Source organism: Lepeophtheirus salmonis, chromosome 7 (assembly GCF_016086655.4).
Source record: "Lepeophtheirus salmonis chromosome 7, UVic_Lsal_1.4, whole genome shotgun sequence".
In the NCBI taxonomy this organism is placed as follows: domain Eukaryota; kingdom Metazoa; phylum Arthropoda; class Copepoda; order Siphonostomatoida; family Caligidae; genus Lepeophtheirus; species Lepeophtheirus salmonis.
The window spans coordinates 17,833,194-17,860,689 of NC_052137.2; the positions used below are offsets into that span (position 1 = coordinate 17,833,194).

A 27,496-nucleotide genomic window follows, 5' to 3' on the forward strand; every position below is an offset into this window, starting at 1 on the left:
TATTTTAAGACTGAAGGAGAAAACTACACCGTAGCAGTTGGAAGAAAGGATCCACTCACATCGCTTCAGATACCCTATTAAGATGACCAGTTGAAGAACCAACAAAAGAACACTTTTGAATGAAGAAGAAATGATACCCGATGCAAGAAGGATTATGCAAACCTCAGTAAATTGAATTCGCAGATTCAAAAATGAAACAAATTTTCAATTGGAAAGGATTCGGGAGGATACAAAAAAAAGTTGAATAACTTCAAAAGTTAATAGAAGGCTTACCAGGGGATACAAAACTACCTAAAGAATTCAAATGCCTAGAAAAAGAAGGCTATATTCAGTACGGAATTGTTAAAATGGAAGAAGAATAGTTGTTTCAGTTAGACCACGTAGATCTATTTTAAATGCTTTATTAGACAGTCATCAAGGGATCTTACGGACCAAACAAAGAGCCTGTCAAACGGTGTATTGCCCAAAGATTGATAAGGGCATGGAAGAAAAAGTTAATTCATGTGACTTATACCAACGATATCTGTCATCCCAAACTAAAGAAAACATATAGAGTGAGTGAACCATTATTCTGGGTGTCTACTTTTGTGCTCATTTGATAGCTGCCCAAAGACAAAACAAATTTTAAAAGCAATAGTTCCAACATTGTCCATGTTTGGAATTCCATCGAGATGTCGATCAGATGGGGGACCTCAATTCAAGTCAAATGAGTGGAAGGAGTGTCTCAATTAATGGAAGTAGAGGTAACTATATCAAGCCCTTATCACTCTGAAAGCAAGGGTCATGCTGAAGCATGTGTAAAAGTCATGAAGACTCTTGATAAGAAGACCGGAGACATCAACCGAAAATCGTTTATCAGAGCAATATTGGAATGGAGGAACACACCAAAAGACCATGGAAGAAGCCAGCAGAAATGATGTTCGATCATCAAATTTGATCAGTTGGTCCAACAATCACCTCAAACCTAGAAAATTCAAAATCCTTGAGCAATGTGGAGTGGAAAAAGAGGAGAAACAAAATGATAAAAAAGCAACTAAAACCGAAAAACAAGAAATCACAACACTATTATTATGTTTTGGGCCCGTATTGGAATATTTGTTTGGAGAATCAACGTCAAAGATTATAAGATAAGGCTGAGAAATGGCAAGATTCTTATAAGTAACTATAGGCTTATTAAACTTGATAGATCTGTAAGTTTTGATGCAAATATAAATGATATATGATAAAATTTATAATAAGGTTTATAGATTAATTGTTATCATTAAAAGACTGGGACATGTAGTATATTTATATTTATATATATAGGTATATGGGTGGATCAAACGCCCCATGTTTTCAAATTTTTCATCGCATTTCATTATCTATTCTCTCAAATGTGAGACCCGATCATGACAAAATGTATGCAAAAAATAAGCAAAATTGGAGGTCATCATGAAGGCCACCGAGCACCTAAAGTTTTACAGTTTTTGTAAAAATTGTTAACCAAAGATATTTTCAAAAACAAATAATACTATAACAACAAAAATCTTATGTTTTATAATCTTAATTTATTTGTGACAAAAAAAATTATATATTTTCTTATATAACAATAATATATTCTAGAAAAAAAAAAACTAATTTATACATAACTTTACCTACATTCTGAACACTAAATTAGAAAAAAGAAAACCTATTATGTTACAATTTATTTACATTATTTTGTAGTACTATTTTGATGGATTTGTTAAATTCGGAATTACTCTCATATTTTGTATTAAAACTTGCAAAACATTTTGATACTGTTTTTCTTTTTTGGAAGATAGAAGAAAATCTACGGTAAATTTGACAGCTCTTTCTGCTGAATCATCAATAACGTTGATGCTTTGAACAATTTTCCTATACATTCTGAATAAAATGTTTTTCTCCCATGATTCTATATTTTCTTCAGTGGAGCGCACGGCAACTTTGTTTGCTCAATAGCTATTAAAGTATCTGTAAGTGACCGACCTTCTAAAACAAAGTACTTGTTTTGCAAAACAATGTACAGGTACCAATCCGACCAAGGAGTAAAATAAGCAGATTGAGTTGTGAGCCACCAACCACAGTAAATGTAAGTAACAAAAACTACAAAATCCTTGAGTTTTGTTTGCTGATAACTGGTTGCTACACTTCTATTTAAATAAATTTGCTCTTCAAGTGGACAAAGTTTTATTGAATAGTGAATTTTAGACATCCATCTGGCTTCATGCATTGTTCCTGGTATGTAAAGCTCTTCTTTTGTTATATATTCGTGTAATTTCCTTGTAATCATTTCTACAATATGAGGTCACTGTTTATAATTAATCAAAAACACATGTTTAGTAAGATAAAAGTACTTTTTTAGCATCTACATTGTATTATTCCAGGTCAACTTTTGACAATATACTACACTCATCATAACAGAAAAGTTTCTATTCTTTTGGAAGCTTTTAATTTAGAAGACTTCAGGTGACTTTGAGGGCTCAATTTCAAGATATTGAAAGACATTATTTAAAATTATTTCTCCAACATGATGACGACATGCGTACCACAAGAGTGCACGGTCAAGTTTAAATTGAATCGAAATACAAGCAGCTATAATATGTCCAGTATTCGAAGCTGTTGTATCGAAACATAGATTGCTTGTACTGTCATTCGTTTAAGAGTTCAAGTGTATGTTCTGCAATTATATCGTCCGATGACCTTCCACTTCTTGAGAGATATCTTGCTACACCGAGTAATTTGATTTCTCTGACACTTCCAATTAAAACTGCTAATCTTTCTTCAACTATATTTTTTGTTTTTTTGTATTGGTAGTGGGTTGGTGTCCCAGTAAAGTGTTGCGAATACTAGTGCTTTCCAATTTTCCATAATTTCTTGGGCAATTGATATCCTAGCCTTGTCTACATTTGAGTACAATCTAGCAATACAAGAGGTATTTCCTCCAGATTCCTCAATCACCACTTTAGTAAGTGCAGCCTGTACAGGACTGATATGCAAACGAGTCGCAATAGAGAATACCGATGGTTTTTTTAAATGCCATGATGAATTAATGCAATTGTACTCGTATAGATTAATCCGTGGTGGCAACGCTTCTTTCGTTTGATAATTTCCTCAATCCTATCTAAGCTACTACTAGACTCAGAGTTGCTCTTAGAAAAACTTACAGGCTTTGGAAGATGCTTTGTGTTTGAAGATTTGTGTTGTTCTAATCCTGATGCTTCAGATCCGACTAACTTCTTTTTTACGCTTCATAGCTGCTTTCTTTCTGTCTGCAACACCAATTTTTTCCAACCGATCTGATTTCATAGACACCAAAAATGTTTTATCTTCTTCATTAATAATCTTTTCCATAGCATTACTAACCCATAAACGATATGTTTTGTCAAGTCGTGCTTTTTCAAACTCGAGCATTGTCAAGGTATTTGATGCACCGGACGAGCGCTGGAATTAGACATAATTTACTGTTTTCACTGAGAAGATCAAGTATTAATTTACAACATTGATGATCCAAAAATATTTGCCTTATTGTAGAATTTTTTCTGCTGAATGAGGATGGTCTTGTAAATTTGCAATTAAGTGGCTGTGTTTGCTGACTTTGTCCAACTTCTTTTTGAATGTGCCACATCAGGCATTTAAGTACCTCCCCATAAGTTGGACTACAGTTAATATATCATCCTCCACTGTTAAGCCATTGCCAAAATCAAATATAGTACTTGTTGATCTAGTTTTATTGGGTCCAATGAGCACAATTTCAAAAGAAAAATCGCCAAACTCTATAGCACAAATGTTAGTTGAGTAAGTATTTCAATTTTAAAGTGCATCAACCGAGGGGTATAATTTCTCTTCTTCCTATTTGTTTCTAACAAAGAGCATCAATGGGAATTTAGATTAACGTGTTTATACAAGAAAATACAAAAATTATTTATAAAACAATATATTGGACCCCAAGCAATATTATGTGAGGGAAAAGTGAGATATGTAATTTTTACGAAACTGTAGCTTAGTTTGAAAACTTCAAGGCTCGGCAGTCACCCAGGACCACCTCTGATTGTGTTGATTTTTTTGCACATATGTTTTTTTCACAAAATCACACATTGAGGAGGATAGACAAGAAAATCAATGAATATAAGGGAGTTTGATGCTACTAATGTATATATTATAGTTGTATTATCGGAATGTAATGTTAATTCAATATCACCCAGCCTATTACATATGTATATATTGGTTATGCTAATATTTATATCAATATAGAATGTCACAATGCATCCCTAAAAAAGACAAAAGGTTGACTCCGTGTTATCCCTTGTAGAAAGAGCAGAGCCTCTCCTCTTCATCTTTTTTCGACTTGTTGGTAAAGTCTGTTGACGTAGTGAGATCATACCGTAGCCATCTCTTTCTCTAATCGGTCAATGGATTTCTCATGATCGATCTCCATCCCACTTAATCAATGTTTGTGTCCGTTTTATTCAGCTTTTGGAGTCGTTTGGAAAATTAATGAATTGGGGACCCCCTCCCAACTTCAAATCGTTTATTCTCTCACTTCCACGAGCTCCGTTCGAACATATTGTAGATTGAGAGCCTATAACGCAATGTAAAATGGGTATACATACTCATTTTCTCCCAACAGTGGAAGAGTAGTAACATAAAGGAACTCCAAGAAGACAAAAGCCCTTTACAGTAAGCCTTATTCTTAAGTATAGCTGAAAAAGCTCTCCTCAAAATAATAGCCCGTGTTATTCTTAAAATATTTTATAAATCTATTAGCCCAGCAATCTGAACATCGTCTCAGCCAGGAATAGTTTAAGTACCTCCACTGTATTTCAGTACAAAAAAATTTTTATAGTTTATTTTCTCGTCGTGTACCAGTACAAAATGGTAAATAATTTTAGTTATGTATACTTTAATATTATTGCACAACCTAGAGTGGCCTAATGAACTGATTTTGATCAATAACTGTATAACTATAATAAATAAAACGAATAGATGGGAAACTAAAATTATTAGTATACAAAACAAAATTACCCATTCATAATATCAAGGAAAAGGAAATTTACATGCTTATATATTTTTTGGGTGATGTTGCGTTTCATTAGATTAGCTACAATCAGTTGTGACAAAACAGGAAGGAAAAAAGGATATAAACAAGGAAATTTGCTTGTATTACTCCGATGTCGATCCCCAATTATATTCTGAGTCCAACAACGACTTACAATTATATTTCTGCAACAAATCCTCTGGATTACGCTCCGTCTTTTATAAGCCCACACGAACGTTCAAACAGGTTTTGAATATAATTGAATCTATTTAGGAAAGGATTTTCACTAAGAAAAGAAAATTCCTTCTTTATATTACCAATTACAAATTAACGGGCCAGCTAAAAAAACACCGGATTTACATGTATGATAATACTGCTCGTTTCTAGAACGAGTGAGACACATAAAATTCATTTTATTTTTTGCAACTAATCAATCCACTTTTGGCGTAATTTTTCTAGACCATGATAAAAAAATTATAATCAACTTCTTACCAGTGTGTCAGAAATAATCCCTTTGAGTATCATTAGTGACGCACATGTCTTTGTTTTGCGAAATCAATAAGTTGAAACAGAAATAAATATGCAAAGATAAATATTTAAAAAGGACTACCGACCTTGATACCATGATATCTGTATTAATACTCACATTCATTCTAAAAAAATGATATTGAAATGAAAACAATGTAGGTGTTGAGAGTATTTAGTCCGAAAATGTTATGAAATTTACGATAAATTTATGTTTTCTTCTATTCCACAAAGCATCCGAGGGCTAAGATAAACGTAATGTTTAGATTTATATAAATTGTATGAATAGAAAGTCTTGATAAATGTTGGGGTTACCTTTATTTAGCTTGAAAGTTATGATTCCTAAATTTAATATTTTATCCACTAACATAAGAAGAAATGATGGTCACATGGTAAAAAAAAGTTGGTTATATTGCTTAACAAACTCTCAAGCATTTGGTTGGAGTTCCACTAACACTTTTTGATGGTATTAATCCACAACTTCCTCCTAATTATGTCTTTTGGAAAAGTAAATATTTCCATCGCCCATAAGCTGCCGATTTTTTATCTATAGCGGATCATTTTTTATAATATACTGCACTACACATTTGACATTACCATTATGAATAGATATCGTAATTATTGGCTAATTATAACAAATAATTGGAAATGTGATTAATTTCTTTAGAAACATTTCCAACATTTTATTTTATTAAGAACCCAAACTTTGTGCTTCTGAATTTCTGTTATCGAGAATCTATCCAATGGATATTCTTGGATCTCATGTCCTCCGTTAAAACTAATATGTAAAGGAGCATTGCTTTTTGAAAGAGATGAATACCACTAATTTTATTAATTTTTTATGTTATTTCAAAACTGATTATTTAGTTTATCTGTTTCGCATGACCATTCTCTTTAAAACGATGTCCAGTTTTTTCTTTGTAAGGTTCTCACTAGTGTTGAGACTCAGTCCAGGACCAATTTTTCCCCCAGTTCGGTCTTAAGTGATTTTGACCTTTTTTTCGGTCCAAATAGCTGTCTCAGACAGTGTACATATTTTATTTCCGTCTCACTTTATGAACCGTTTTTTTTGGTCTCAATTTATGGATCGATTTTTTTTTTTGGTGTCATATATTATGAGAGACCCAATCGCTGAAGAAATTTTCTTCTACTAAGCTAAAGTACATTATTGTACTTTAACTTTTCCTCACCATCTTAAAAATTTCCTTTCAGCTTTTCACCAGAGTGTAAAGCAGAATCTCTCTGTGTGTTACTAGTGACACGTGTGTCATAGTTTTTCTATAATTGGTATAACTACATATTAATTAGACAAATGAAAATGTAATCTAATTTATATGCAACCGGGTAAATTATTTTAGGAGTAGTAAAATAACCAAAAGAACCGAAAAAATATTTTTTTGTTTCTGTGTTCTTATGTGTTCTCTAATACACATTGAACATATGACGTGTTTTTGTTGTTGTTTTTTTTAGCTGAACAATAACTAGATAATGTCATTTTAACATCTTGTGTACTATAATATCTCTAAAACTTTTACTAATATAATTAATAGATCATACATGTATGATAATTCAATTACGAATTTTGAATCTCCCTAATAGTCTTGACATCCATTCACTTCTAAAAATGTATATCATCAGAGGTAGAGGACCTGAACTCGAGGCTTGCAACTCTACTAGTACTTGAGTCTACACATATATTAAAAACGTTCGACTTGACTTGATCTCACAATCAGACTTGAAATGGATTCGAAAGCTAATTTATACTCAACTCCAGAAGAGCATTTACACCATGGAATCCAGTGGAACACAATCAAAATATTAAGGGATTGGACTTTTTAGTCCAGACTAGAAAATCAACATACTTGAATTATAAAGAATGTTTCTCAAATCTGACTCTAACTCAATGGAAATTAAAAGTTTAAGGTGACCATTATTTGATTTCTAAGGAAGAAGAAACTAATCACTGTCGGCTTTACAAGGGGGATGTTAAATCTTTGAAAGCAATAAATTTATAAATAAAGATGTAATTATGTTAATCTTGTTGTTGAACAGAAAAGATTTCTTTGAGGTTGTTGCTTTTATCATCAAATTAATGTTTAATTTTTATAACTGATGTAGTGATTCCTGCTGCAAATCATGTAAATATTTTCAATACAAAAAATAATAATGTAGTTGTATTTTTTGAATTATTACAAGCATGTGGATTAGGATGGAGATTATTTTTTAAATGTTCAAAATATGAAGTCCTCAGGGTCTCAAAATAAATTTTTTGAGACTATAGATATCATTGACTAACTTTGACTTTTTTGAAACATATTAAGTGAAGTTCAACATCCTCAAAGTTTTGAAATTTAACACTTTTTTTAGAAAAAATGTATTTTCCTTTGATATCATCCATATTGTATAAATTATAGCTTTTTGTGTAACATAAAATTTTCTCTGTGGGTATGTAAAATTTATTTCATCAATATTTCATTTTATGAAAATACCGGTTTTACATTTGTAAAAGAACGATAAGTGTAGATACATGGCTGGTTGCTTTCCGCTTATCTATCTCTTAGTGTAATACAGTCAAAAAACTTAACTGATACAACCAAAAATTTGCAAATACACATATTATTTACATAGACAAACAAAAACAAAAAAATTATGGCGACCTTGATCTGGATGACCTTTCTTTAGAGAAAAATACCTATATAGCTAAATTTTATGAAAAAGTCAGATAATTTTTGTGAACTAAAAGGGTAATGACGTTAGTAAGGAAATAAGATATAAATATCCTTTTTTCTTTTTGCAAATAATGCAAAATAACATCTTTAGACAGCAGTTTACCATGATTCAATATTGAAAATGCAATTATTTTTTAATTAGTTTTTTCTATTTGATAGCTAAGATGTCAAAATATTATTTATATTTTATAATGACTCATCAAAAACTGATTTTTAGTGTATTTACTGAATATCATCATTTTTTGACATTTAAAAAAAAAAAATACTTTTTGCATATTTAACGTATTGAAGGAAAAGATATGTTAGTCAAATATATGTTTGTGGACATATTAAGACATATATTAGTAAACTACGAATGGGGTAATGGGTCATTTGTGGAATTTATCATGGAAAATAGGAAATACCTATTAGATTTAATTAGTCAAACATAAGAAGCACGCAGAGTCCCCCTTTCATCTCCTTTACAAATGTGAAATTGTGAAAGTTAGTGTGTTTTTTTAATTTCAAAAATAAAATTTACTTACAAAAATTTCAAAAATTAAATTTGAAATATTAATTTTTTTCTAAAAAAGTTTCAAAATGCATAGTTATCAACAAAAAATAAATTTTATTATAAAAAAATCCAAAAATCCACAGCTGTTCACAAAAAATTTAATTTTTAGAAACAAATTTCAGAAATTTAATTTAGTTGCTGGATAAAAATATAGGGTGAATACAGGCTGAAATTTTATAAAAAAGATCAACTAGGTACTAGCCTCCCAATCCTCAATCCCATATAAAGGAAACTTTATCCTTACCAAGATTCAGGGGCGTATGCATGATCATATTTTTTTTAAGGTGAAGGGCTGGGTCTTTGGATTTCTTTGGAAAAAAATCAAAAATTTCAATATCTTGTAAAAAAAATTAAAGATTCATACCTATTCAAAAAAACATTTTAAAAATAAACTTTTTAGAAAAAAAAAATTAATTCCATAGCTATATACAAAAAATAATATTTCTTTTAAAAAAATGTCAAAAATCAACTGTTGTTCACAAAAAATTAAAAAATCCACAGATCTCCTACAAAAAATTAACTCTTAAGAAATAAATTTCAAAAATCCATATCCATTTTCAAATATATATTTCTTTTGAAAATTTGGATATTGGAGGAAGCTACAGCCCCTCCAGCCAAAACGCTGCAGACGCCCATGAGATAATATGAAAATTTTACTAGAGCAGAGAGTGTTTTAACCTATTAAGGATTAAGACTCCAGCTTAGACTCTGTGTCTTTTTTGGACGGGTTTCTTTTTCTTTGTTTTTAGAGTGTACAGGGTGTCCACGATAAATTGGAACTACTTTAAACTTCATCCAGATCCATAATGCGGATATTTGGGGTTAAATCATACTAATATAAAAGGTTGCGTGAACAATACACTATAACTTCCAACACAATTGGTTTGACAACACACAATAGTCATCATGGAACAAGCAGGGAGAGACGCCATCCTCGAATTGGCTCGCGCGGGACACAAGCCTTTTGCTATTTACAAGCTTCTTAACTACCCCAAGACCACGGTGTACCGGATCTTCAATGCCTGGAAGGTTGAGGGGAAGGTCTGCCGCAAGGCCCATAATATGAGAAGTGAACGAATCCGCACTCCCCGCTTCCTTGAAGGCCTCCGGAAGTCCATCAAGGCATTGCCGGGGACTTCCTTGTCCAGGTTGGCCAAGAACCGTGGAGTGAGCAAGCAGCTAGTCTCCGAGGCTGTGAATGAGGACCTCGGGTACAGGTCATACCGAATGGCCAAACAACACATCCTCACGGCATACATGAAGGCCACCAGGCTCACCAACGGTAAGCGTCTCCTCAATGACCTGAAGAGCCATGGAGGGAGAATCATCTTCTTCTCTGACGAGAAGAACTGGACTATCGACAGAAGCTACAACGTCCAGAATGACAAGTGGCTTGCCAAGGAGAGAGAAAAAGTCCCTGCGGTCTTCACCACAAAGTTCCCGGCCTCCGTGATGATCCTGGGTGTCATTTGCAGCACTGGTAATGTGATGCCTCCTTTCTTCTTCAATCCCAAGGAAAGGGTTAACGCGATAAGGTACTGCTAAATCATGGAGGAGTTCGTCATCCCCTGGATGAAGGATACGGCCGCTGGGAGGGAGTTCATATTCCAACAAGACTCAGCGGCCGCACACATCACCATGAGGACCACTAACCTCTTTAAGTCCCACGACATCCCTTTCTGGGATTGCAACACCTGGCCCTCCAACTCTCCTGACCTCAATCCCTGTGATTACTACTGGTAGGGGAAGTTGGAGAGGGAGGCGTGCAAGGTCAGCCACACGAGCACCGCGGCCCTGAAGGGCTCCTTTACGAGGGAGTGTAATGCTGTTGATTCTGCGGAAGTCATCAGGGCATGCAAATCCTTTAGGGGCAGGATGGAGAAGATGGTGGCTGCTGAGGGAGGACATGTTGAATAAATTTATTGTTTAATATCATATCTAACTTTTTCATATTAACAAATACACTCCAAATTCCATTTTTATCAAGCAGGTTGAATTTTAAGATAGTTCCAATTTATCGTGGACACCCTGTATATGTCGTCATTGGGGTTGTATTTTATATTACATCTAATTTTCGTTTTGTTTTTCTTACTTCAACGATTTACTTCAAACTTCAAATTTTTTATTTTTATATTGGGTCCATAACATAAATAATATATTCCTCTGGTGCGTTTATTTTTATTTTTCACTGAAATTATGTAATAAATTAAGAAAGGAAATAAAATAGCCAAACATTTACACAAATAAAAAAATAAGTCCTTAGAAATTCTTACCAGTAAATCACAGTTTTTATGCAATTATTTTATTCATATATCAAACCTATTTCCGGCTTCTTTTTAGGAATAAGCAGTAATGAAAATTATATGTACCTCCGATATGTGATAAAAGTAAGAGCATTGACAAAAATTACCCTGATGAATATCCTCAATTCAAATTTGATTCTAACGAGAACTAACACCTATAACTTCAAAACAAATCATATGTGCTACTCTGCCTCTTTTATAAGCTTACGCAAATTTTCAAAACGACTCCATGTTTAGCAATAGTGTATAGGTAGGAACAGTTTGTCTGTGGTATTAGTATTGCTATTAAGTATTAGCATATTATCTTATTTTGTGTTTACTATGGATGAACGCCTTCTCAAAAAAGATGAAAACGATCCAACGGGGATCATTGGTGTTTGTCCTATAATTGTATGAAGAGAGTTCATCTTCAGAAACTGGTGTTAATCTATCGAATCCTATGTGATTGATACGTTTTGTTTATATAATTTGTGTAGATATCATTAATAATGCAAGAGTTAATTACTAAATCGTAAAATTAAATAACATTATAATGTTTGATTTATTTTTCATTGCAAAATTGTTATTGTCGAAAATCAGATTCAATATTCTAAAGTAACCCTAAAATAATTTTCATTGTCATTATTGAGACTAACAAAATTATAAACGCGTTATTGAAATTTATATCCATGTCATATATTTAACCAAGATTCATAAAAACTTAAATGAAATTACTTACTTTACTAGTTAAAAATATATCTTATGTTAATTTGTTATTTCCTTTACGCATATTAAAATAAAATAAAAATTATGCCTATATTGCACCCATTACATATATTTTTAATTCAATTTTAATTGTGTTTAATATTAATTATTTTTCCATTGAAGAAAATATATATTTTTAATACAAATACATGTAAAATTAGTTAATATCGTTTTATTTCAAATTATTTTTATTTATACTCGTATAATAGCTTTTTTATGATAAATAAATTGTTTATGTATAATTTAATTGCTTATAATTTATGTAAAAATATAAAGTTAAGAAGATTCTTCCAGGTTTTTGGCATCCCAACATTGTAATTATAGAACTATAGTCCTGAAAATATTCATAGTACAACAACACAGTAAAACCCATATTCACGAAATAAATTTGTAACTGTATACAAGTCATATAATCAATTACGGTGTACATTTATGTTTAATAAATTATATAAATTTCTTCCAAAAATAAATCTTTCCAAATTTTTCAATAATTTATAAGAGTAAAAATATATGGTTCTTTATGCTAAGTTACTGCAAATTTTTATAATATATATAGTTAAAAAAATCCATTATTATTTTTTTTATTAATGTTTTTCTCCTCGGTAATCAAAAACATTGCTTTAATGACAATCGGACTCGACAAATACTATTATTTAAATAAATTTTTTAATATATTTTCAAGTAACAACTAAAAAAGCCCATTCTACATTATCATTTATCTTTACTTTGATATGTCTTGCTCCCCATTCCTCTTCGTTCTCTCAGAAATAGAAATGGGCTTACTGGGAATTGCGAGAAGAAAGCAGGAGAGGTACTTATGGTAAATGATACATAAATTGTTCCACAGTTATGTAAAAATAAGAGAAAACGAAAATGAACAAGGTATTTTTGAGAATTTATTGAATATCTACGGAGGAGAGGAGCATAATTAAAACATTTTTTAGTTTTTGACAAAAAATATAATTTGTTTAAATAAATTTTAGTAAGAAGTAGGCATTACAGAAATACGTAGATATATATAAAGTCACATACCAAAAATAGTAATAAAAAGTTTCATATCAATAGTTCTTAATAGTTGTAGCTTAAGAAGGGGAGATTCTTAGGGGGAAAAAAGGTCTTCTGCATTTTCTGGGCTAAAACGAGTGCGCCTAGCATTTATTACGTGGCCTGCAGTGGAAAATAATCTCTCAGAGTCAACTGACCCACAGGGACAACCAGATACTATTTGCAGAATTTCAAAAACTGGTGCTTCCCAAGTAAAAGGGGCACAAATCCTTGCAGAATTGTGGTGCTTCCCAATAAAAGGCAAGGGTTTCATCAACCTTTGTTTCAGATATGATCGGATGCAGAATCTGATTATCTTCTTACTCCGATTCAGAAAGTGTGTCCCAAACTCTTCTTATTTTTTGGCATTTTTTCTAAATCTGTTGCTGCGTGCTTTAAATCTGTTTACTCTTTGTCTTTTATACGCTAATCACTACTTAATACTAATTGTTCTCTCTTCAAGAATAAGCGAATATTGATGACAGCTTTAGTAAATAAAAGAAATATTTTCAACTAACCATTACATGAGGAGCACGATCTACAAATTTCAATTCCTTTAAAACATCTGCTGAGAATTATAATTCCACAACAAATCATCACTAATAATCCCTGTCTATTTTGAGAGAAACACTAATGTTTACACTTAATGTTTAGATGTTCTTATTCCAAGAATAAAAAATGGTAAATAAAAAAATACTGTTCAAATTTTCAACTGAAACAAATCTGAAAATTGTCAAAAGACTCGTAACACATATATTCAAAAATGTATAGGTTAGTAACTTGCAAGATAAAGTGTTTTTTTAAATTTTTCTCTCTCCTTGAAAGTTGATACGTATTACGAAGCAAGAAACTATAAAGTTTTTATCTGAATCTCTGTGAAAATAAATGTATAAGGGTATATATCTACGTATATGCTAAATAATATTTAAAATGTAATTCTGGGCAACTTTTTGAAACATTTATCAATTATAGCTAATATTATACATAAAATGGGGATTTCGTAATAATTGGATTTTTAAGTAAGCTTACTTTTTAGTTGAGGTATCACATATCTGCTGACATAATTGTCATTAGAATATCACTAATTGATACGGCAAAACTTTCCTCACTGAGAAACAATATTATTTGTATTTCTAACTTTCAATATTTATATGAATAAAGTAACATTTGTCTGCAGGTTTGTATCTATATTTGAATGTATGCTTTTTGTAAAGTTACTTTTGAGTGTATCCCAGGGCTTTGTCCATACTTCATCAAAGAAAAACAAATATGAGTTAAATACTCATATTGAACAACGAACGTCTGTAACTAAAGCTCATATTAAACAAGACTTTAGGTGAGGTCTAGCAATAAGCGTGTCTAGCTAAAGTCCAGGTAGATAGAGCTCTAGAGACTGAAGTATTCTCACAAAACAAGCTCAAAATGGAGAGAAACACTGATGGTTTATTTATCTTCTATGGTATTAAAGGAAATATTTTCTGTTTTTCAACCCCTAATAACTCTGGGAAATACCGGGTACTACCGTTAATTCTTTCAAATAAATTATACACTGGCTGACTCCCTTTTTATTAAGTGTCTAATTATTATTACTGATTAATTATATTATACGATACTTCTTCCACCTTATATGTCAATATTTGACCTTTCCGTCATGATGTGACACTACGTTGTGTTGAAGAGAAAGAGTTAGTTTTGTTTTGTCATTTTTACAAGATGGGATTTTATTTCAAAGAAGTTCGTAGGGATGAATCTTTCGAAATGGCGACAATTTCTAAAGATTTTCATAAAATGGATGTATGTTCTTAGGATTTTTTAAGAAGATGAAGAAACAAAACACATCGGGAAGTTCAATATTAGATGGAAACATGTCGACCAAATAACTTTTTCTTTCTTAATGGAAATAATCGAAAGTACCTTTTGTATCATTTGACTTTCATGTGAGAAAAATGTGTGAAGGTGTGAAGAATCTCTTCTAGCCAAAGGAGTACGTTGAAAGGAATATAAATCCTCAGATCAACTTTCAGAAGAAGAGGAAGACATTTCTTAAAGGGAATTATTGAACATTTGACAAGCCTAATAATATCTAACTCTCTTTTTAATTTAATTCCGTTTTCCATCTCAAGCCCACTTCCTATTCAAGACCTTGAATCAATTTCCTAACTCAATCACTCATCCTACCTTAACTCAATTTTTCTATCCAAAGCTCTAGTCCTACCTCATCTGTCATCACAAAAATATATATATATTTTTTTTTTGGTTTAACTAAAGTATTTGTTAATTTTTATTATTTATTCTCAACCAAAACAGGGGAACTGAATCATTATCAGTGAATAAGTGAATAAGTGCATATAAGTAATAAAAATCCACAAAAACACAAATAAATTATAATAATAGGGATTTCTACAAATTCCTGAAACGCGTATAAAATTTAGAATATTGAAACTATAAAAATGGTAGTTTCATTCATTTTTTTTTTCATCATTTGCGACTGTAGTGAGGTAGGGTATCAGAGAAGTTCAAGTATATTCAATTCTTTCGAAATATACTCTGGCATTACTCAACTGTTTAACTGGACTCTGCAGCATTTATTTGTGTGAATATTTAAAAGAAAACACGTAAGAAGTGTCTCGATCTTCATTTCTTCGTCAAGTTCTGGAGACATCAAGAAATAACAGTCTCTCTCCTTTCAGTGTTACTCCGTAGCTTAAGACATAAACGATATATAAAAAGGGAGGAGCGAAAATTTAGATTGTGCAAACTTTGCTAAAACAAATAGTTAAAAAAATATATATATATAGAAAATTTAAGCAATAGTTAATTAACTGTTTTTCTCGCTACTGATGATGACTTTTATATAATTTAAAAAGTGTTTTGTCTACAACAAATCGAAATTTCTGACATGGAATCAAAGTCATAATGAAATATTTACTTATTTGAGTAATAATTTATCTTTAAATGATGAATCCCAAAATACAGGTTTATAGAAGCACTTATAACATTTGTAATATATGAATGCACATAATCCTTAAAATAAATTCAATATTTATTTTCTTCTTTATTTGAACAAGGATCAAAGGCAAACAAGTAGGATGTATTTGATTAAGTATATAGTGAAGAACACTTCAAATCGAAGAAGCAGTATGTACAACTCGATACAATAAAATCCATTTTATTCCTTCCTTCAACTCGGTATTTTTGCTTCATTCCCAACTTAATTTTGACAGTTTTATGTAATCGATATCCTACAGAAGAAAGGAAAAAAAACCTGTAGTCGAAAGAAAGTTTTAACATAGCAAATGATCCAAAAAATCTGAGCATTTAGAAAATTATGAATGCAAGGAGATCTTGAGCTGCCTCAAGAAAGAATACTTATTCCAGGCTTAGAATAAGGAATCAACATCCCTCTTATTATCAAAAAAAGAGAAATATGTAGCATAGGTAATAATTCATATTCCTTACAATAATAAGATAATTTTATAACTTTAAGGATAGAGCAGAAGTTGAAGTGGAGAGATTCAGAGCACAATGGGAAGCCTATGAGAAAAAGAGAGACGAAAACAGAGAAATATGAAAGAAAGTCAAAAATTTTGTATATTTGAATTTGTATTTCATGTTGTCAGTTGAAGTACTCAAAAGTCTTCTCTAATATTTAATATCGAACACGTAATACAAAATTCAAATGATGGAAGTGGGGATTATTTTCTCCATATTTCTACGATTTTTATTCATTGGTGATCTTAATACCCATCTTGACTTTAGAAAAAACTATGTAAATGGACTTTAAAAGTTGATACTGCAGCTCAATCCAATTGAGTGTTTGGAATACAATTGATAGTATATATTGGAGAATAGGGATCTGTCCTCTAGAATTGATCTTGCTCTACTCTCTCCAGTATCATTTTCTCTTATTAAAAGAGCTCAGTACTGTCCTGAACCGTCCATGGATCATATGATCATTGAAATTGAAATTAAAAATATCTAATACCCACAACCATTTCGGCTCCCTAAATGGATTCTAAAGGAGGGGTATTTTAAACGTATCAAATCTAAGAAGAAGATTATTTTTCATTTCTCCAATTCTTCTCATAGTGATATTTGCTCTTTTAGATATAGCCTTCAAAAATCTTGAGTGTTTTTATTAAGAGCCTAAAAAGAGTATAAGTATCTTTTGAAAGAACACATACTTTAGATACCATCAATCCTTTTAGGATATCGGATACTGTTTGAAAAGAAAGAAATAAAGAAAGTATTAGATTATGGCGCTTCATTTAGATTAAAGGATATGAAATTGGGTGAGTTTACTCAAGGCTCTAAAATCCAAAAAAATATATAATATAATAATATTCTTAATCAAAGATAAAGGCATTTATCCTTGTTATGGCCAGACTTTCAATCCACAGTTGAAGGAGTTCCAGTTAATTTTTACAAAAAGTATTCATAACTTTTTTTTCATCCAAGTTAATATCTAAGTATGTCAAGGATACTTAGATAGACACTGAAGTATTTGTACCCGATGGATTGGGAGAGGATGTGTTTTATGTGTTTTCATCGTTTAATGAGGTAATAAATAGTTCAATTCCTATTTTATTCGGGAAGATCTATAGAACTCTCATTTTCTTTTAAATTAGTTCTTACTAAATTACCAATGCAATATTTTTTAATAGCACACTTTTTAATTTATTTTATAAAACTTGGCTATATACCTATATATGTTTTTCTTAAAATAAAAAGTCATCAAATTTGGCACTTTATTTGTTAATCTAAATGAAAAAAACAAATAGACCAATTTTAAAGATATCAGTAGCGTCATATTGACGGTGATACGCTGATGAACATACAGATAAGCAAAAAGGCTACATTTCATTAAAATATTTTGATCATTTTTTTCGACACATAAAAAATGATTTATCATAAACATTTATAACAAATTTTGATACAAATTTAATTTCACTAAATGTCGTACTCTTTCTAACCAACTGTAATGTATGGCATACGGATGATATTAAAACGAAATCAAGTTTTTTTCCAAAATATATAAATTTTCAAAAATTAAGGGACACTGAGCTATTTTTAAATATTCATAGAAGTTTTTTTTCACTATGTTAATCGTATTTTTTTTTCGGAGGGAACACATTTGAACCCTCAATTTTTTACTTTTTCTGAAAAAGTGATTTAATTTTCACCTAACTCTATATATATGAAATGTATCATTATAATTCTATAAATAATTCCAGTTTAAACGTTAAAACCAACATGCTGTAAATTAATGAATAATCGTTATATATATTTTCATAAATATGTTCAGGTTATTGGTTATTACGTATAATAATAAGATTAAATACTTTATTTAAATTTCATTTTGAAATGAAATTTTGAAATTATTATTTTACATAAATTGGTTAGTTATGAGTGATGGCATATTTTTATTATTTTTTTTTAGGGGTTTTATAAATAATTTTCTATTATTTTAGGTCATTAACTTTCCTCGCATTATTTTGAGATGAAATCCTTCCAGCTTATTTTGGTTTTAAATCATCAGTCACCACATATATCGTCGATCAAACATCCCAAGATAACTTTTTCTATTGATTTAAACTCATGTGGACTATCCTATTTTTATATCCTTACCCATCCCTTACCGGGAGTCTCCATCCATTACATTTATGTTTAAATCAGCTTATGGAACAAAACACAATATAAATAAATATAAAACAAACTAACACCAAACTATGATGTACTTCAAAATCTGATCGACATCCCCATTCGTCAAGCGCCCCAAGGTGATTTACATTTGTGTTGGAGGATTATGGAGCATTAAGGTTCCTTTTATTGACGTAATTAAGCGTCAAAGCGTTTAACTCGAGATACAGCTCCTGATACGAACACTTCTGAGAACCTAAAACTGTCCAAACGAAGTGATGTGGCAACCACAAAGGAACTCATTTATTCAATGAAATTCTTAGATTCATTGAACCCTAGAAGTGGTGGGACTTGCTCCAACATCGAGGCCCAAACTGATCCCATCTCCCTCCAATGAAGAGTTTGAGCAGTTAAAAAGGGCCTACGAAAGTCCACTCTTGAAAACATTGACTAGTAACTTTGGAAAATGATTTGATTTTCATCGCCCAGAATTTACTCCAGTCATGGATTACATTTTTCCAATAGCAGTTCAAGAACTTCTATTTAATCTATACATTAAATGAGCCAATAAACCAACTATTCACAAAAGAATAACTCCATTTTTTAGTAATATAAATTTTTTTTAAATTCCAAAAATCTTTTTTTTTTTTAGGTTTTCATTTTATATGTACAAATTACATTGGAAATAAATAAAGAAAAAACGATCACGTAAAAAGAGCAAACAAATCATTATACACATATTACTGATAAAAAAAAACTAAATAAAATCCTTCAACATACAGAATTGAGAACACTCATACATGCATTCAACGAAAACAAAAACAGGAGCAAATAAGAATAAAATATAAGAAGTTATCCACCATTAAAAGTACAAACAATTTTAAATAGTAAGACTGTTTTTTTTTGTTTTTTTAAAGCCTTATAAGATCTTACAATCCATTTTAAAGTGTCTTAATATTTTGCAGACATCGAGGGGTAATACCTAATAGCATCATCTCCATATTTCCATTCAGATCCAGAGCTGCCTGAACCATCGAAGAGAAGACAGCATACCCTGCAATAGCTGAGATGATAACAGCTCTCATCTTTTCCCTAGCTAAGGGTTCATAATTAGTAATTTTGGGTGCAAAAAGAGTTTTGGAATAAAATAACACTAATTGTAATGCCTTCATCTTCCCCAGGGATCGCTTTCGTTTTGAAAGCCCAAAAAAAAAACAGTGCCTTTGTGAATTTTGATTCTTTGATATCTAGTCCCTTTACGTTTCAGGAAATATATAGTTTTAGAATTGGAACAGTGGAACAATCGACGGTAGCGTGTTTAGAGGAGTTAAAAGTTTTTCCACAGTCTTAACATGGAGCATTATAAAAAATAAGACCTCCAGTAATTTTTTTGTCGTCATAAATATATGGTAAGGATCTCTCTATTTTTTTATCCAAAGATTCCGAGAGATTTAAAAGTTTTCTAAAATTTTCAAATATCACATTAACATTACTCTAAAAATCTAAAAATTGGCGAATGTGTTTCTTAGTAGCCCTAAAAAGTGGAAAACAAAATTTACTTTTCACAAATATCGAATCAGGGTATTTTGGAAGGCCATGAACATTCAAAATGGATTTATGTATAGCCAGACTTTCTAGGCAGCTCGGATCCTCTGTATTGTTGAAAAAAATGTTTCTTCGCCACATTTTCATGAATTATATCTATGGATGTGTATGACTCATACAATTTTTTCAAGTCTTGTATGTTTTCTGACAATTTTTATAGAAAAAGAGATAGTATTTTAGAATATGAAGATTATATCAATATACCCATATCCAGCCAACTTACTATGTATAGTTGTATAAGTTTTTGACCTTGAGGACAATTATCTACGCAAAATATCGTTTTTTTCTTTTTTCAGATACATATCAAAACTGTATTAACTTGATTGGACTAAAAAAAAATTCTTATTAGGTGTTAACCATATCATTTTTTGACATTCTTTTGTGGTGTTGGGAATTTTCAATATAGCCTCTAAGAAAAAGTAAAATAAATAACATGATTTTTTTTTATTTTAATCAAGTTAATTTGATCATATTTAGTTGTCATCAAAAATGATTCATTATTCTCTATTTTATAACTAAATTATTTTTAACTACTAAATATAGTATATTGGGTAGAAGAAAGGCTGAATGGGAGTATTTTTAGATAATGCTGTGCTTTTATGGAGCGTTTTCATAATCCTTTAGTTTCATAGACCTCGATAGAAATCCAGAAATCTTTTTGAATCTACTGATTAACTCCAAGGATATATTGAAGGAATGTACCAGTCTTTCCTTGGAAGTTGTATGGAACCATGACAGGTCATCAGCATACAAACGTCAATAGAGTTTTTTCCTTCAATTTTGAGGCATTCAATACTCACCCCCATATTGATTTATTCGGCAATGTAGTTTATGGAAAGAAGGAAAAGGGTTAGAGACAATGAATCCATTTGACGAGCATCCTAATGAATATAAAACTTACTTGTTATGGCATCCTGGTTAGTAAATCATTGATGATGAGTTCTGCAAAATCGAAGATAGCATGTCTACAAAAGTATATGAAAAGCAATTTTTTATTTTATAATAGATGGGAATGCGTTTTACTCTATTTTTCAAAATTGATTAAAAATCGGGGGGAAATCTTTTGAGGAAAATATCCGGGAAAACAAATTATATAACTGAGGCCTGATGGACATCGATCGAACTTCTTGAAAATTTGGAGAGACAACCAAAGGTTCTAGGGATTAAGAATTTTTATTGAAAAAAAAAGGATTTTTTAAATCTTGCCCCATGCTCCACTCACGTTAAAACGGGCCCTGCATTTAATGTAAGGACGTACTAATAAGTTGTGGAAGTTGAATTGCCTTGGCTGTTCCTGAAGTATCTGAAGTAAATCTTTTTGCAGCAATTCCCTATTTTAGTCAAATAGTAATTCATTTAAAAGAGCTTAGATTTATTTTTCAAATTATACCAAATTAGTTAGATTTTTGGTTGATATTTGAAATAAGGATTAATTTGATTTTGTATTTTTAACAGATCCAAAATTCAAATCATCCTATACTCATAATACAAGGAACTATCCAGTTGAAAACTTATTCCAGAAGAAAATCTGTCTGTTTCTGCTTATTGAATAATTCTTGCCCACTGGGGTCGTACCCCGATGACACTAGGACCCAAAAGGTATTTATAACTAATATATTTAAAACACTGAAGGGGTATTTCATATCAAGTATATATAGATACCCTTCTGCCATCATTATCACCGTATAGTATGTATATCCCATCAAAGAAACAACATGTGTAAAATTTTAGACTTGTAGAGGACCGAGGCCATATTTGGGAGTCGCTGAAAATTTGGCCTTCTATGAAAGACCTTTTAATATTGCTTGAATATTGAGTTAGCCACAACTTTATTTAGAATGTACCTTTTTTTTTGCATTAAAATACTTTCAAGACTCATATTTTATGAAAATGGGATAATATGAAATATGATAAAAATATTGCAATATGTAAAAATTGGCGTCCCAGCCAAGCTTCAAATTTTTGTGAAGGAAATTCAACTATTCATATTGTATGTGTACAAAAAATTAGAGCTGAATTTGTAGGAATTCGCCTTTATTTAGGCCTGTAACTGAAAGGGTAATAATCTCTATAACTGTAAATTCCATCTTTTTATTAAAGACAATATGCATTCTTCCTTTCTATCCACTCTAACATTTAAATATTCATAATTCATAATAGTAATTACCATGTCAAAAATTTCTAAAAAGTGTGAATAGTGGAAATAGAATGTCCCTTAAGTCTTATAGGAGGTATTTCAATAAAAGTATGACAACTTTAACTTTTGAAAGATGTGGTTTTTATTTGCACAGTAATTAAGCCAATTTTGGCATTCCTATTTGTAAAGATAAAAATACATTTTGTCTTATAATTGAAAAAAAAAATAACTCTGATGTTGAATGCATTATTTTTCTATTCCAATAGAGATACTGATGTATCCTAAAGTTACGTACCAGGGTCCACTCCAGCATTAATTAGGATTTATAGAGTTGTAAAAATCTTGATCAGGGGGACAGTACAAAAGTCTTGCACACTTTCGAAGTCATATTTTATACAATCTTATAAATTAGCTTTCTCATTTTTGTTTTTTTAAAGACAACTATATATGTGTTTATTTGTTTAAATTTTTAATACAAGTACTTCAACAACAATTCTACTTAACAAAAATAACTCTTCTATATAACATCCTACAAATAGCTGGGGAAAAAATAATATTTTTATTCATTGTTAAAATGGCGTTTATCGAAACATTGAGTTGGTATTTTGACCAATTTATAAAAGGATTTCCGAAAAGACTTTCTCACTGCACAGTAGATGATAAAGTTGACCGATGAATTGATTATCAAAAATAAATTATTGAAAGACGTGAGAACCAAAAATATCATTGGCATGTGAAGTTTCCCTTGATTGTTGCAGTACATAAAATGGTCCTTGATGTTGTGAGATGAGTAAAATGTCTGAGGAAGAGTAAAAAATAGGACTTTATTTGTGAATCATTATATAAGTAAAATAAATGGATTTCGGTCAGAAAATCTTAGACCGGTGTTAACTTTTTTTTTTTTATTATTTTTTTTTTTGTGGAACGAACTATTTTGCTCCTTTTAATAAGTTGGCTCAAGATTGGTCCAAAGACTAATTTTTTCTAGATCGGTTTCAAAGAAAAAATCTTTATTGACCAGTCTCATTTAAGATTCGGTCAAGAACATTATATAGATGAACTATTGATGAGCTGATGTGTATTTCATAATTATGAATATCAGTAACATAACGTCAAATTAAGTTACATGTGTTTCATTAATCATTTTTGAACAGCTCATAAATAGATCATAGCATTCAAAATTTCTGGCATATATGAGTGCCTCTTTTCTTTAAATAAATATCAGAATAAAGTAGGTCCCGAATATATTGTGCCTATACTTTTTTAAATGTCCAAATACAAATTTCAACAAAGATTATTGGTCTTTGATATATACATTTTTCATTAAAAATTTTAAATGCAGAATTTTGAATTTTGAAAATAGCTGTGGATTTTGGAATTTTTTTTTCCAAAAAATGTAATTTCTTGTGAATAGCTTTAGATTTAGATTTTTTTTTTTTTCAAAAAAGTTAATCTTTACTGAATAGTTGTTTATTTATACAAAAAAATTATCGAAAAATTTAATGTAATTTTAATTTTTTAATTTTCAAATTTAAAAAATAATAATTTAAAGCAGCCCACAACCATGTCAAATATAATCCTGTGAACAACTTTGTTTGCAAAATGGTTTTTTTGAAATATTAAAGAATTAACATCAGGAATTTTTACAAGAATATCATTGGAATAACCCCATCAATAGTAGATATACAAAATAGCCTAAATTACCTGATACACCTGGACTCCAAGACGAAAGGAATGACAGACGATAAATACAAATACAATCAGAATCAATATGAAAACGGACTTTTCATGGCGTTTTCGTAACTTTTTCTGTCCACTCGTGGCTGTGTATTTTGGTGTTGAAGATCGATTAAAATTGTTATTACCTTGAATTACCCCTCGGTTATGGGTAATGAAAGTGGATCTTTCATCTGTTGGCTCATCTCCATCAATACGAATCGTTCCTTCAGTCTGACATAAATAAAACGATGTGATAGATTATAACATCATTAATCATGAAAGTACGAGTATGTAGGTATAGGTATTGGGTAGTTCCATTATATTTCAACAAATTTTCAAGCCATTTTATACCCACTACAATGAAAATTTATTTCAACTTCACTTTTAGATTGAATATTATTAAATATGATAGCCTAAAAAATAATTTTAAAATCGGCCAATCGGTTAACAAGATTAATGCAAATAAATTATTTTGAGTGGAATATAGAATTCGTGAAGAAATAAAAAAAAAATTCTTGCAATCCTTCATACACAAATTGCACTCCAAAGATATGCCTCTCAAAACATTGAAAATCATTGCTTTCCCTTAATTTTAAACTGATTACACCATCAAATTCAAGCTCATCACCTCGAAAAACATATAATTTTGATACCAAGATCATACTATTTTCACAAGTATGACCTTTAAAATCAGTGATTAAAGTTTTACAATATGTGAGATTTTTAAAGGGCCATATCTTGCTAACCGATTGGCGGATTTTAAAATCATTTTACAGAAATGTAATTTTAACTGTGTATATACAATTTTAAAATATTTTTTACGTAGTTCAACAATGGGTATGTTGCATTAGACGAAATATAATGGAAATCCCGTATTGTTCACTTATACATGGGATTTTTGTAGGGGAAAAAAACAAAGTATAGTGCTTAGAAAAAAAAAATATTTGTTCATTCTCTAAAAGATAGTAACTGTTAAGATCTGTACTTGAAAGAAGAGTTCCTGCTAATTTTTTGTGAATCTTTAAAAAAGTGTGTAAAAATATATATACATTTCAATGTTATTATATTATATTCCTTATACCAGTGTTTCTCGAATGGGGTACGCGTACCTCTTGGGGTACTTGGAGGCACTCCAAGGCATACTTGAGATTTTGAAAAAATATTTTACAAGTGGTAAAATACTAAAGGACGTCCGCAGGGAGTAGGCTGTAGCCCCTATAGCCCAGCCCCAAAATACAGGATTTTTTTTTCCCTAAAAATGTAATATTTAAAAAAAAACATCTATTTTTTTACTTTTTTTTTCCAAAAATTTAATTTATTGATTTATGTCTTAAAAATAGAATCCTGCAGACGCCCAGTCACTGAAGCTAAAAATCATTTTTGCTGGTTAGGGGGTACTTTTGTTAAGTGAATATTTTACAAGTGGTACATGACTAAAAATAGCAGAGAATCTCTTCCTTACCCTATTGCTTATTAAAATGTGGAAGCATGGGCATATAGAGGATTTTATTTGTTAGCTTGTTTATGAATTTTTTTTTGAAAAAAATTTAGCATAAATTTTCAAATATCCAATTTTTGGGAAAAAAATTCAAAAATCCGTAGCTGTTTACAAAAACTCTAATATTTCAAAAGAAATTAAATAATTAAAACTCAAACTTTTTGGAGAAAAAATTGCAAAATATACTATTATACTATACTGTTCTAAAAAGAGTTTAAGCTTTTTTGTAAAATCTAATACTTTTTACACAAAACTTACCAAATTCATAGCTGGTTACAAAAAATTAAATTTAGTGAAAAAAAAATTCTGAAATCCCAAGTTGCTTACAAACTTTTTTTATAAAAATTTCAAAATCTAAAGCTTATTCACAGAAAAGTAATTTTTTTGGAAAAAAAATTGAACAATAAAGCTAAATTTCAAATAGTCAATATTGGGGGGAAAAAATCAAATATTAAATTTTCCAGTAAAAGCTAAAATTCCTTAATTTGGGTAGGGGAGGGGAGTTCTACAGCCCCTCCAGCCGACCTCCTGCGGACACCCCTGAGAAGGTTCTCCTTTCTTTAGGAGTCATCCATTTTATACCCCCCAAAAAAAAAAAAAAAAAAAAAAAAAATAATCATATAAGAGGTTGTTCATGTTAATAAGGGTCTTAATTCATTAGTACCCTATGTCTCGCTCCAATCTCATGCCTATAGTACAATATGTTTTTACCTTATTTATGTTGCGTATATCGTCTCTTTCGCTTAATTCTGCATTATATTCCATTGTTAACATATGGGAGTGCATTTCAATCATGACATGCTTTTTGCGATGACCTCCTACGTACCTGTTACATAAAATATTAAATAGATTTACTCCTTACTTCAAAGTCGTTAAACAATACTCAATTATGTTAATTTTATGAATTTATCTTGTTTTTTTTTGTATTTTGCTTATTACATTTATACTTACCGTTTAATGTGAATTTACTCCTATTTGCTCCATTAACTTTTATATTAACCGATGTGGATAGAAAGGCCCTTAATTTATTTTTATTTTATATAATCCAGGGTGTATCGATTCTTAATATGGGATCCTGTTATTGGTCTTTAAAAAAAGAATCAACTTCTTAAAAAAAAGCAAGGATTGTATAAATATATGAAAAGAATCACAGGGTTCACTGTACAGGGAGCGGGGATCAAATTATCGCCTACTTTAAACCTTGATAACCTGAAGACGACATTATCAAATAAAAAACCGGTAACCAAATAGGAAAGCTATTCTTGTCAGCTGACGATACGTAGTTCAGTTAGCATCATGCCGTCATCATATGAGGAGATAAAGAGCTATAAGTGGAACGAGGAGCTTTCGAGGTCCGCCGTAGTCATGGCATTGGTTAATAACGGAGGTGAAATCTCCAATTGAACGATTGCTTCAACCTTAAGAGTGAATTTACGGACTGTGCAGCGTATCTGTAAGAAGCTAGCGGACACCTGGGATGTTGATACCACCATAAAGAGGGCACCCAAGGAGGAGGGCGCCGACAGGAAGGTCAGGAACACTGACTTTGTCGACAAGGTGAAAAAGATGCTTGAGGATGACCCTACCAGGTCCATGAAGGCCGGAGACAGGCCCTGGGGGTGGCAACAGGACTCAACACCCTGCCATGTGTCCAAAATATCCATGCAGTGGTTAACCGAGAACTGTTATGACGTCGTAACCAAGGATTTATGGCCTCCTAACTCTCCAGACCTTAATCCTTTGGACTATTTTGCCTGGGGCTTTGTCGAGAAACATACCAACAGACATCCCCATAGCACCAAGGCCAGCCTGATGGACTCCATCAAGGAGGTATTCGGCAACATGGACAATGAGATGGTCAGAAGAGCCTGCGGCCGGTTCAGAGGCCGTATTGAGGCCATTATTTATGTCAACGGCGATTATATCGAATGAATGGCTACTCTATACCTATATACTCGTCATAG

At 31.0% G+C, this 27,496-nt stretch overlaps 1 protein-coding gene across 1 annotated transcript in view; it reads right to left on the reverse strand.

Moving 5' to 3' along the window:
- Positions 1 to 22,439: 22,439 nt before the first annotated feature.
- Positions 22,440 to 27,496, reverse strand: part of LOC121121660 (uncharacterized) — an 80,023-nt gene continuing 74,966 nt past the window's right edge. Inside the window, exons 6-8 of the mRNA XM_040716626.2 lie at positions 26,244 to 26,358; positions 24,020 to 24,265; positions 22,440 to 23,114 (exon numbers count right to left, since the gene is read on the reverse strand). Coding sequence (XP_040572560.2) covers positions 22,875 to 23,114; positions 24,020 to 24,265; positions 26,244 to 26,358 — 601 coding nt within the window. The 3' untranslated portion in view covers positions 22,440 to 22,874. The remainder of the gene's footprint in view (positions 23,115 to 24,019; positions 24,266 to 26,243; positions 26,359 to 27,496) is intronic.